At 39.0% G+C, this 14,166-nt stretch overlaps 1 protein-coding gene across 2 annotated transcripts in view; it reads right to left on the bottom strand.

Moving 5' to 3' along the window:
- Positions 1–14,166, bottom strand: part of MAP2K5 (mitogen-activated protein kinase kinase 5) — a 3,489,187-nt gene that overhangs the window by 598,228 nt on the left and 2,876,793 nt on the right. For both annotated transcript variants that reach the window (XM_044077884.1, XM_044077885.1), the window contains 2 exons: positions 5,449–5,475; positions 5,104–5,136 (listed from right to left, as the gene is read on the bottom strand). In XM_044077884.1, the coding sequence (XP_043933819.1) occupies positions 5,104–5,136; positions 5,449–5,475 (60 nt within the window). The remainder of the gene's footprint in view (positions 1–5,103; positions 5,137–5,448; positions 5,476–14,166) is intronic.

Here is a 14,166-nt window from a genome sequence, read left to right as displayed (position 1 = left end):
ATTCTGCAATGGGCTGCTTTCTGTAGAAACTTTATTATTAGGGGAACTGGAGGATAAGCATATAGGAGACCTGGGGCAAGCAAACATTAGAGCATCTCTGGGTGACTGTCCCGGAGGGGCAACAATGGTGTTGGACTGGGATGCAAACTGGTCACAACACAGAATGCCCTAGTGCTGAACAATTCAAGCCACCACTGTTGGATTTAGGATCCACACATGAAGCAACAAAATGCTCCTGCTGAGGCTGTCAGCCAGAATGTTGGACTTCCCTAGAATATGTGCTGACACCAGAAACTGCTGAGAGGAGCTCGCCCACTGCCAAACCCTCAAGGCCTCCCAACAAAGAGGATAAGAACATGTTCCCCCTCTTTGTTGATACCAGACAACTAACATATTGTCAGTTTGTATTGCAATCCCACTCCTGCACCGGATGTCCAGAAAGGCCTGCAATGCTAGAAGGACCAGTCTCATCTCAAGGACACTGATGTGTATGTGAGCCTTTGCAGAAGTCCAAAAGCACTGAACCATCCTTCCTTCAAATGCCCCCTCCCCCATCACAGGAAGGAGACATCCATGGTGACTGTGGCTGAAAGAGAAGGAATTACAAATGGTCTCCCTTGTATTACTAATGGAGACTGTAAACCACCAATTAATCTGCTTGTGATACCTTCTCATCAGCCATACTGGGGAATCCAACAGCTGCATTAGGAGGTACCACTGAATGGTAAGAGTCCATTGCAGTGTCTTCATTTGATATCTGGCTAGACAAAACAGTTCTAGCAAAGCTGTTACATGACCCAGAAACCTTAGAAGTGTTTGAGCCAGAGGTTTAGGAAATACAAGCACTGATAAGGCCTAAGCTCAAAGACTGAACAGTCTGGAGCTTAACAGCTTGTTGATAGATCATGTCCAGATGACACCCCATGAACTTAAAGACTTGTATAAGCTGAAGCCTCAATTTGGGGTAATTGGCAGTGATGCCTAAGTTGTCACATAGATGGAGCAAGGTATCCCTGGCTGAATTCAACGATGCCTTTGAGGGGGCAGTGAAGGGCCAAATATCCAGGTATGGGAAGACCTGAAATCCCTGCAGAGCCATGCACTTGGTGAACTCCCAGGGGGCTATAGTGAATCCAAAATAGCAAGGCACTGGACTGATAGAGATTGGGCTTCCCGTCAGAAGTAAAGGAATCTCCACGAATGCCGATCTATCTTGATGTGATAGTAGGCATCCTTGAGGTCTACTGAACACATCCAATCATCTTTCCTCTGAAGAGGTAATATGGACTGCACCATGACCATCCATAATTTGGTCTTTTTGAGAAACTGGTTTAGTCTGCTTAAATCCCACATTGGCTAACCCCTAGCCAAAGGGAAGAAAGATCTCACCAGTCCTACACAAAGGGCTCTACAAAAAAATTAATCATCAAGGGATGCCAAAATATGAGCGGCAAACCACGAATGACAGCAAACTAGATCTGGGGAACTGATGGAGGAACGGGAAGTTACGAGTAAGAGAGGTGGAGCCAAGATGGGATAAAGGCTTTAGAATTGTCTGGTGTCAGATCCAATTTGAATATGAAGTCCCACAGGTTGAATCCAGGTGGAGCAGACAACATCAAGTTCATAGGAGGTTACTAGGCTATTGGCCCTTGGGGCCTTTATAAGCCTAGTCATGTTATACCTTTGTTCCCTTATTGACCAAGTTGTATGGTCTATATTTGCAGTGTGAGTCTATGATCAGCACCGACTAACCTTATCCAAGAGGGACATAGGTGACACCCTGGGGTAAATTTACGGTCTCCCATCCAGTTGTCTAAGTTACGCTTAAATAGCATCAAGGTGCTCTGTTTTATGTGAATTGGGAGTTTGTTCCAGAGGAGTGGCAATCTCTGGGAGACATATCTGTCTCTCCAGCATGTCCTGTTAATGTCACAGGCTAGGTTAAGATCCCTAGAACGAGTGACTCTTGTCCCATTTGACTTATGGATGTGCAGCATTTCCATTACGGCATGGTCCAAGACTGCTCTATAGGCCAGGCACAAGTCACCCCTCAGCAGCCTATAAGATACAGAGTACAGTGACAGGGCCTTCAGTCTGTTTATGTAGGTCATTTGTTGAAGGCCCTGAATTTTTTTGGTGAGAAACCACTGAGGTCTCTTCAGCTGCTGCAGGTGTCTGATGAGGTACATACAGAAGGGGGTGTTGTACTCTATTAGTGGTGTGATGAGGGATGAGTACAGGGGAGTTATAACATTCTTAGCTCTGGATGTGATGCCCTTACTAATGAGATGTGCAACACAGAAGGCCTTCCTTACCACTGTGGACAAATGGTGATCAAAGTTAAGGTTGCTATCAATCTGTGTTCCCAAATCTCTCACCACAGGGTTTTAGCGAAGGGGGTACTGCTAATACTGTAATTTGCAGGGACCTCCCCTTTGCCAAATGGGATGATAACACTTTTTTTTGCATTGAATTTAAGTCTGTGGCTTTGGCACCAATCATTTGTCTGTGTAAGCCCTTTTCATAGTATATCTACATCGTTGGGGGAGTCGATTGTACCCAGTTTGCAATCATTGGTAAACCTGGTAAGCCACAGGCCATTTATTTTCACCTGGACTTCTGAAAAATAGATTCCAAACAGTAGAGGGCCCAGCACAGATCCTTGTGGTACACCCCTGGTAACTACTCTGCTGGTAGAGGTGAAACCCCCAACTTTAACTGTGTGAGTTTTATTGGTGAGCCAGTTGGCTACCCATCTAGTGACATATGGGGTACTTCCCAGCTGGGTGAGTTTCTCAATAATGCCAGAGTGGGGGATTGTGTCAAAAGCCTTGGCTAAGACGAGATGGGCTGTATGTACTGTTTTGCCTTCACCCAGGGCTTTGGTGACACTCTCAAAGAAGTCCACTAGGTTTAATAAACATGATCTACCCTCAATGAAGCCAAATTGGGTCGGGTCAAGAGTTTGATGGTCACCTATGGCCTTGTAGAAAAGGCTGGTTAGGCTTATAGGTCTATAGTTCCCAGGGTTGGCTGATGGACCCCCTTTGTGCAAGGGAATTACTGTTGCTGTTTTCCACTTTGCTGGAACAAAGCCAGTACTTAAGACTATGGTTGAAGGGAGTGCCAAGTGGTTCTGGTAGGTCCTGTTTTAGACCACTTAGTAGGCAGCCTGAGATGTTAGACAGTCCCATAGAGAGTGCATTATGACCTTCTCTTTGGAGATACTAGGTAGAGGACTGGTGACAGGTATGCTATGGGGTATATCTGGTGGGGACAGGGGGGTGAAGTTTGCACCAAATCTGTCTCCTAGCAAGTTGGCCATGTCCTCAGGGTCAGTATGAATGGTACTGTCCACTACTAGTTCAGCACAAAGCTGGGCCTTCCCTTTTAGATTTCTGATATAGCTAAAGAATGCCTTGTGATTAACCTTAGCTAGGGATGGTAGTTCAGCTTCGTAATTGGCTTTAGAGCACTTTACAAGATATCTAATTTGCTTGTTCAATCTGTGGAGGGTGTCCTCCTCCTGCTGACTTAGATCAAAATGCTTAGCCACAAAGATGCCTGGGCCTAAATGTATTCTCCCCCGTAAATACACGTGGGAAGGGATTTATGAACCAGACTGACTCAAAGAATTGCTTTGCTGTGTAACCTAACACGGCTAAAATTATGTATTCTCCCATTATAGTCAATTGGACAGACCATGTTGCAGGTAAAGTTAGGGAAGATCAGGGAAGATGTAATGGAGCATGCAGTCTGTAGGGATGTGACAGATCTCAGACGACTGTGTGTGTGTGTGTGTGTGTGTGTGTGTGTGTGTGTGTGTGTTTGTACACTGTAACTACATATGTCTATAGGCCACATAACCTGCAGCTTGTGGTGGTTACAGTTTACGTGAGCATAGCAATTGTTTTTCAATCTCACTGTTTTTCTCTTCCTAACGACAATACATAAGCATGGATTAACCAATAGACCATTATAGTGACAATGTGTTAAACAGATAACATTTCTAAATCACAACATTTTTAACTAGTTTGCGCTATTCTTAAACTCAGCTTGGCTTGTATAACTGTTTTTGGAATGATTTACCTTGCCTACCAATTGCTCACTGAGTTCTATTCTTGCAATAAATAATTTAGTGGTACAGGGTAGAGTATGTAACATAAAAGATATTCCTTTAATTAAGTAAAGGTAATCAAATGCAACTTGAAATTATCTCATGTGCTAGTGACAGAAAAGCAAATCACATAGCTACACTTCTCTATGACCAAAACACTGGTACAACATTTTAAAGGTATTAATGGGGGAACTATATTTTTAAAGCACTAAGAATGTCTGCTTGCTCAGGCTGCCTTACTTAGTGTAACCTGTGTACTTTGAAATGACAAAACTGTTACATTTGATGTCAAAATGCATAGATTGACAAAACTGTCACACCTGACATCCAAATTAAACAAACTTGCAATGTGCCCAGATCAAGCAATAAAACTTAAGCAATGGTTTGTAGAGGTGAGAAACGCAAGAGGCAAAATACAACACAAAAAGTGATTTTCCTATGATACAAAACACTTTATGTAATGGAGCTAAATTATAGAGCAAGCTCATCTGCTATATCTGAAAGCTGTTTTTCTTTGTGTAAAAGACATAAAAGCATGGGTATTTCTGCAAAGCTGCATCAGACCTACTTCAGTAATTTTAATTCAACGTTGTCACTTTTCAGAATTGTTATAAACCAGCAACATTTCTACGCCATATATATCATATATCAGGTGTTTTGAAGCAACTACTAAAATTCTTCACTGACTGTGTCAGGTATATGTGAAAAGTGCACCTGACAGACCTCTTTTCCCAAGTGGAAGCTAAAATGACAAATATACACAAGTCAGCATTCATTTTATACATTTCAGAAGGATTCCATACACCAAGCCAGAAATAAGATCAATCCAAAACTGGCCCAGTTCCGTATAAATGGCTCAGGGCTGCGGAAGGAAACTTGTGCTGAGAATGTTGGGCATTGTGCTTCATTAGGAAACAAAATATAAGCTTTCCACACCATTAAGAATGACTTTAGGAGCGAAAGCACATAAGACTGCGACTCACCTCATCAACAATGCACTGCAATAACTGAAGAGGCTGCAATAGCAAAAGAAAGGAAAAAAGTATTAGCCTATATGCAATATCTTTACAGTGGAGTGGAAAGCAAAAAAATCATTAATGCAATAAAATACAGCAAGATTAATCAAAAGCACCAAAGTCTTCTAAAAACATTTGTATACTGGATGTTCTATTATTTCTAATGGTACCTAATCTAATACAGGCAGTTAAAGGCTTGCTTTTTCTACAAAATGCAATTTGCTAAGTTTAAAATAAGGCATTCAAGCGTGCAAAGGAGGCAGCCATCAGGAAAAAGAAAAGTGAATTTTTTTTTGAACTCATAAAGCTTACCATTAAAGATCCCTGGTTTTTCTGAATCTGAAAAAGGCAATATGTAATTAGCATGTCATAATCAAAATGACTCACTTGGACACATTATGATCACTGAGAGAAAATTATTGCATCGCTGGTGGCAATTTGTGGGCATGTGTTAACACCATTTACATAATGAAAATACACAAATGTTAATAGCTCGCTACTCATTTATAGGCGAAAGTCAGCAGAATGTTAATTTCGCACAACACTTTTTAGTACCCTCCAGGTTGTATTAGAATAGGGAGAAAAACATAATCCATTTTAAAAGGCTGTTTATGATTCAGATATAAATAACGTTTTATATTGCTAGATTGTGAACACTGGGTTTAATGTTGCAATCACTGCTAATGTTATGAAGCTCCCTCTTTTTAAATTAAAAACCGATTTATTTAAAATTGAAATTAAATCATAGTCAGAAATTAGATTTTTGGAGGGCTGCCAGTATCTGTTCATGATTTCTCATTTTAGAAGAAAACTTTAATTATGTGATTGATATAACAAAGTATATTTGTCTGCTCCTTAAAATGCTTTATTGCTGAACTTTCTTTAAATCTTACTTTTCTTTGCTAGAATTCAAAAATAGTATTGCATAAAAGTCAAATGAATACCATCCTCAAACATTCTGAAAAACATACCTTCTGAGAAGGAATGCACTCGTGTGCTTAGTTACACATGCATTAAATATGTTATTAAACAGTGTACTGAAGGACCGACTCCAACAGCACTAATCAGACTCATTGCTTTAATTTGTTAGTAAACTGGGCACAAATACTATAGTTAAATGTGTCCCCATACTAACAGGATCTTTGTATAATTATGTTTGTAATTCATGATAACATTACACAGTAATAATATTGTCTAATTTAATATTCTAGTTTGCAAAACACTGTATTATTACTTGTTAACGATGCTAATTACACTTTAAGTTAGTATAATGAAACACAAATGTGTTTATATGTAACCTGTTTTAGTGTTGATTAAGGTAACATATACTAAAATTAAGAAACATATTATATGTGAGGGGCAGTGCTACTGTGATTTCTAAGAAGGTGTCTAAAAGGATAGCATGTAAGCAGGGTATCCTTTGGCACTAATTCTGCTGAATAAAACACTCAACAGGTGATAGATAGAAACAGATTATCTTCCTGTAAAATTAGAAGAAAGACAATAACCAGGCAAGACATGTTACTAAAGTAGTTACAGCATGTCACATTATCATACAAGAACATATACTGACATCACTACTTAAATGATGACACATGCCCACAAACACCTTATAGAAACAGTCATTAATTAATCTGCATTAACAAGCTAAAACGTATACTTATTTCTCTGTTTAATCTGTGACATAAGGACAGTGCTTTTCACCTTACTAATATTCTGCAATATCAGCAATCAAGAATGTATATTTTTGTACAGCAATCAACAAGAAATATATTAATACCTTTGTATCATACTTAAAATGAGCAAGGGTGTACGTTCTGGAAGAAAAACAGTCCTAAAGCAGCCGGTGAAGTTAATTATTATAACATTTGCTGTTTTTGCACCTGTTCAATAATCAAACAAAGCCTTTACATACATGACACAATCTAAAATATCCTAGTGAAGCTGGAGATAATAATAAATATATTTAATGTAAAGGCATGACAGGCTTTTCTTATTTGGCAAAGGATGTCTCAGTTGAAGTGCTGGTGTTTCCTTTTTTATTCTTCACTGGTACTGCTGGTAAAAGAAGACTGGACACTATATTTCAAGTAAAGCACTAATAATTTCTGGAAATGTACTACTATGCAGAAATGTAAACATCTGAATACTTGATGCAAACCTGGCAAAGTCACCAAGGTTATAAATCAGAATGCACTGTCAGATAGATGGCAAAGGAAGCAATGTGCATAGGTATAAAGTTAATAACTGGGGTATGATAACTGGATCTGGATATCACAGGACTAGCTGTTCTGGGTCACAATGGCCAATGATCTGGTCATTTATCATGAAGGAGGGGAATATAGGACTGTTTTCACAGCAGTGCTCCCTTCCATGGGTCAGATACCTTGAATACAGCCCGGTAACTGGCAAGACAGTCACTTTTAGAAGCAAGCTTGGCTTAATTGCACATGTAAGCATGTGTGTGATGAAGCCATTAAAGGGCAGTTCATGTCAACCCACAGCCCAGGTTTTTAACGCTAGTAGAAATAAATGTGATTAATTGGTTAAAATGATGGATTCTGAGCACCCGAGGTCATTGGGCGCAAAAATGCACAAAAGGAATTTAAAAAAAATCAGAATACAATGCCAGTACCTAGAAAAAAAGAGTACTCCATATTGCCTACAGACCACCAAAACTAAAGGATTGTCTTTTAGGCTTGGAACAAACAACACATTAAAAACCCACTTTTAACATACAGATGTCAAAGCAGATGTTGGTGGAGTAGATGCACTGACACTTTGTTTGCCACAGATCAAAAATGAAGAGCAAATGTGGAATATTACATTTTACTAACTTATTTTTTGATAAGTCACTCTACTGTTCTCATCAAGTATCCCTTCTTCAGGCAATTCACAACACTAGAAGGAAGTTCAGAGACTTGCACAGAGTTAAAATAGGGGTTGACAGGATACAAACTAAAGTTTTCAGGTTTGTGATCCCATAACATAACCATTAGAATATACTGACCCTTAGCAGGATGATTAGCAAGACAACAGAAGACAGCAGTTATGTTGCCTTGTGCTGTTGAGAACTGTCAAACTGAACTGGTGAATGCAATAAAAAGAGGGGATTTTTTTTAACTTTTATAACAACTCAATACATTTAAAGGAAGAATAAAGGAAGAACTAGCAGCAAATAAATTAACATTATTACTGTTTCACCAACATGCAGTAGTACACAGCAGACTTATTTTATTCTTACAACTTTTAAAATATTATGTAACAAAAGGCATAAATTAAGATTTTTAAACAACTTTAGGAGATGGCATAATACACTGATAAAAAACATCAATGCTGTTTTTAGACCAATTTTTGTAATTATCAGTTAAGCAATGAAATTTTAAATTAAAAGAACATCACTGATAAAAAAAAAAGTTTATCCACATCAGTAGCATTTCTATTTTCAGTATATAATTATTAACCATGTTATATTCAAGCATCCGCATATTTTGAATTTAGGTCAAGTATCTGAAAATCAATCCATAGTTTATTACAATCTTCTTCTTATGGCTGTTCCCGTTAGGGGTCGCCACAGCGGATCATCTGTTTCCATTTCTTCCTGTCCTCTGCATCTTGCTCTGTCACACCAACCACCTGCATGCCCTCTCTCACCACATGCATAAACTTTATCTTAGGCCTTCCTCTTTTCCTCTTACCTGGCAACTCCATCCTTACCATCCTTTTCCCAATATACCCAGCATCCCTCCTCAGCACATGTCCAAACCAACGCAATCTCGCCTCTCTGGCTTTGTCTCCAAACCGTCCAATCTCTGCTGACCCTCTAATATACTGATTCCTAATCCTATCCAGCCTCGTCACACCTAATGCAAATCTTAACATCTTTAACTCTGCCACCTCCAGCTCTGACTCCTGACTTTTTGTCAATGCCACCATCTCCAGCCCATATAGTTTATTACAATGAAGTGTACAAAGAGCAGTGATGTCCAAAGTGAACAGTAATATGCTAATAAAGTCTGAAACAAAATCTGTTTAGTGCTCACAAACTTGAATAATATTCGATTTCTAGTCTTGCTTATCTGATGTATTAACTTTCAAACAACAGAAATGGGCAAAATTGAAAGTAAAAATGATAAAAGCATAGTATAGTAATGAGAAAGTGGCATGAAATATTATCATGTATCAGTGTTTAAGAAAGTTATCTTAAGCTTAAAAAGGGTATCTTGAAAAGCTGCCGTGTATTGAACAGTTATTCTCAGCCTTTAGCTGTTTACATGTGTGCATTTATAAACCTCCAACAAAAAAGACCAAATTATTTTTTTTTACCATTGTAAGTAAGCAAGCAAACTCAAAGTGGGATACAGTTTTAATATGGTGACCTAAATTTTATTAAATAGTTTTAAGGCAATATTCATTATTTCTGCAAGAGACTTGTTTTGAATTAATTGTAAAATGTATAAAACAGTCAATTATGCTCTGGCACAGTACCACACTGAGTAATAAATTACATTATCTATTTTAACAGGCACTGACAATGCAATACTATCTTAAAGGAGTCATTCTCTCAATTAAATAATTATATAAGTGCTACTGAGATGTCCCTGAGTTGCATATAGTTTTCACTGTCTAAGGCAGACTAACCAAAAGCCTGAACTCTAATCATCTTTTAACTTTTGGATAAAAAAGAAAAAAACAAAATGTTATTTGTCTGACCAAAAAACTGTATGGCCAAAGTTTTTTTCATACCTGACCTACTTTAGTTTTTTTAATATAAAAATGAAAGATATTTATGTCTGGCCACAATTATAAATGAGACAATGTATACAAAAACTATAAGGAACATTCATATTATTTTTTTTTATTTTTTCCAGACTACTAAATAATGCCATACTATGGAACCTATTCCCTAATAATATGGATGCCAACAAAAAATAAGCAGTAAATGGCACACTTTTAATTCAACCATAGAGGTGGCTGTACATTTTTAGTAGTAAGGAAACTCTTTCAGGAAAGACACAGCTGAAGTTCAGGCTCAAAAACATCAAAAATTTATCACCAATGTACCTCTGAGGGCAGGTAAAGGAAATTAGGTGAATGAAGACAGCAATGCAAATGTACTCACAGTTGTGGGCACTTACACTGCTGAATGGCTGACTGCTGCAATGCAAATATACTCAAAGCTGTAGATTTGTACACTGCTGAATGACTGACTACTTCAATACAAACCTACTCACGTTCGTGGGCATATACACTGCTGAATGGCTGACTGATGCAAAGTAAACCTACTCGCAGCTGTGGTCATGTATACTGCTGAATGACTGACTGCTACAGTACAAACATACTTGCAGCTGTGGGTGTGTACATTGCTGAATGGCTGCTACAATGTAAATGTACATACAACTGTGGGCATGTACTGCAGAATGGTTGCCTGCTGCAATGCAAACATATTCACAGCTCTGCAATGCAAATGTACTCACAGATAGAGGGATGTACATGCTTACTAATGTAATGCAAACATACTCACAGATGTTGACATGTACATCACGGAGTAGCTGACTGCTGCAATGCAAATTTATTTATTACTTTAACATCTGTCTACTGGGAAAGTCCGACTGTGTAGGAGCAAATGTACTCACAATTGTGGCCACGTACACTGTTGAATGGCTGACTGTTTCAATGCAAATGTACTCATGGCTGTGGTCATGTATACTGCTGAATGGCTGATGGCTGCAATGCAAATGTACTCACAACTTTGGACATGTACACTGCTGAATGGCTGACTGCTGCAATACAAACGTACTCATGGCTGTGGGCATGTGAAGTGCTGAATGGCTGACTGCTGCAATGCAAATGTACTCATGGCTGTGGGCATGTACACTGCTGGATGGCTTACTGCTGCAATGCAAATGTACTCACAACTCTGGACATGTACACTGCTGAATGGTTGACTGCTACAATACAAATGTACTTGCTGCTGTGGGCATGTACACTGCTCAAAGGTTAATTGCTGCAATGCAAATGTACTTGTAGCTGTAGGCATGTAGACTGCTTAATTGCTGACTATTGCAATGCAAACATGTCCACAGCTATTGGCATATACACTGCTGAATGGCTGACTGCTGCAATACAAACATATGCACAGCTGGAGGCGTGTACATTGGTGAATGGCTGTTGCAATGTAAATGTCCTCACAGCTGTGGGCTTGTAAACTGTTGATTGAATGAGTACTACAATGCAATATAATCACCCCTGTGGTCATGTACACTGCTTAATGGCTGTCTAATGCAATGCAGTGCATACTGCTGAATGGCTGACTGCTGCAGTGCAAATGTACTTGCAGCTCTGGGCAAGTACAGTGGTGAATGGGTGCTGCAATGTAAATATACTCACAGTCGATCATATGAGATTCAAAGTTTTCAAACTTTGAACTTATAATATAGACCCCGCAGACAGGGCTTCAGAATATTTCCATAAAATTTGAAATTTCACCCCTACAGTGCTGACACCATGAATACATCTTTGTCCAGTACAGTAGCTCTCTGTGCTACTGCACACTAAGTCTTTAGCAAATAACAGCACAAAAGACTTCACTCTTTTAGTAGAACTAGCGTAATTTCCAAGAAAGCCAACTATTTATTCTACGCCAAACCCAAGCTTACTCATAAATCTCTGCTTCAGACATTCTTAAACCTATTTGGGAAGGGACTGCAGTCCCCGAAAAAATAACCTGAAGTGGTTGCACAGTCAGTGGTGGCCATCACTTAGCCACAATATCTACACATACATACTGTGGCCCTACAATAAAAAGCAACAGGATCTTTGAGACTGAGGTTTTGCACCTGCATCATGGTTATGAAACAGACATGAAAAGTTAAATAGGTAAATATTTACTCATGCCTGAATACTATGTGAGCACAAAAACAAATATGTTTTTCTAAGAAAAGCTTATACCAAGGAATATAATTATTTAATTAAATAATTTATTAGGGAGTCTGCTCACCCATTAATATCTCGGTCACAAATGTTGCCTTCTCTTCCATCAACAGGTACCAGTTAGAACCCCTTAAATTCCAAATCATTTAGCTAATTAGACCTTGCTAGGTTCTTCTTCCTTAAGCACTTCATTGTCACACATGCATTTCTGCCAGGCAAAGCAAGCATTTCACCGTACTCATGTCCTCCTATTGTACCTGCATGTGCTGTGTGCTTAGGTCTCCTTCCTAATACACATGTATGAGCCATAGAACTGAATTTCACATGGTCTGTAATAGTGAATGCCCCAAACCACAGGGCATTTGGCATTCGCAGAGAACAGATAACGCTTTACTAGGGAGTTGGTATGTGAAGCGTTTTACTTCTCCAACTAATCCGCTGCTGAATTTAGGTTTCGGTGTCAAACAAGGGAGGCCAACGGATGTATCTACCCCTATGGCTATGGACAGATCGTTTGAGGATAATTTGAGAGAATTAAACTATAAAGTTTCCAGATTACAGCGTTTGCAATGGCAAACATTCCACCTTGAAGCATGTTTAGATTATGGTATAGTCCCCCGGGGCATGCGTGTGTTGTGCATGCCGTCCCAGGGGGACAGATATCCTGAACTGCTGGCCAGATGGCAATCTATAAATATTAAAACTAGCTATTTGTATATGGACTTACTTAATGATTTTTTTGCAAAAGAGGTTGAAACACTCACGAAAGATGTTTTGTCGTTACAACACAAATTGGAGAATGACTACACAGAAGATTGGTGTAAAAAGAAATTGAAAGAATTATATATCGTGTTCAGCGATAATGATATTAAGTTACGTTCACAGAAGATGGGGAAACTTCGAAGAGATTATGAAGACTTTTCTAAAGGTAATATTTTCGTTTGGAATAAACAGAGAACACTGACCACTGTCGACGTGGTCAAGGGTACCAATAGGAATACAGCACCTCATGAGTTGAGGGCGGGACAGTATGAGCGACGCGTTACGGCAGGTGAGATCATGGCGCCTGGTTCTTCTATGGGCACAGTTCCCGTTTCCGTTGTCTCTACCTCGAATAAGCAACATGATCAGGTTGATATTCCGATTATTGATACTGCCGTCGATTCCGCTTTCAATTTGGAGGTGGAAGATGGCGACTGCAACACAGTAAATACAGTTTTATCTGGTCAGGAAGATATGAACACTGTTTCTGTTCATATAGAAGATCCGGCAACACGGCCCATGAATGAGACTGAATGCTCAGAAACTACTGTGGTTACCAATGTATGTACACGAACAGGGGCAAGACCTAAATCAAGATCTATGCAGAATCCTTTTTTGGACATGCTTCCAGTACAGGTGAAAAAGAAGGGCCCCTGGAAACGCTCGTCAAGCGACGACAGGGAATTTCAGAAAAAGAGACGGACACTAGATTGACTTTTAGTGAGTGTGACAATATTGTTTTTAATCTATCTTCACGCCATTTGACTCAGTATGAGTTGGCAGTATTAAACAAAGGCTTATCGTTTGTCCCTAGTAAAATGTGCACATACCAAGAGGTTTTATTAGACATTATGTGTTATTGTCGTAATTTGATGTTGGGTAAACTTTTTGGTAATAGTGACCATACACAATTTAATTTGAGAAAGCCCAGTGATTTTGTACCAGCTTTAACACCGGCCCTACAATTGTTTATTAATCAGTGTGATCATGACTTGATAGAGTATTTTCAACAGAATGATAGGGATAAGTATCATAATCTAACCCATGAACAAAGATTAGCTTTGGTCAAGTTATGTGGTTACACAGATATCACAATCAAGATGGCCGATAAGGGTGGTTCGGTAGTAATTTTGGATTCGGACTGGTATGCCAATAAGTTGAAATTGTTATTGTCGGATACAGTGACCTATCATATTATTAATCCTATTGATGTTAAAAGGATTATAGATAGAGTTCACAGTAAACTGCGTTGTTTGAGTCAGAGATTGTTGTTTACACCACAGCAGTTAGAATTCTTGTACATTGATAAACCGACCACTCCGATTTTTAAAGCGT

Source organism: Protopterus annectens, chromosome 7.part0 (assembly GCF_019279795.1).
Source record: "Protopterus annectens isolate FY-2018-M chromosome 7.part0, PAN1.0, whole genome shotgun sequence".
NCBI classification, from domain to species: Eukaryota; Metazoa; Chordata; order Ceratodontiformes; family Protopteridae; genus Protopterus; species Protopterus annectens.
The sequence above is the reverse complement of the archived record's forward strand: the minus strand, read 5'-3'. Positions and strand labels throughout refer to the sequence as shown.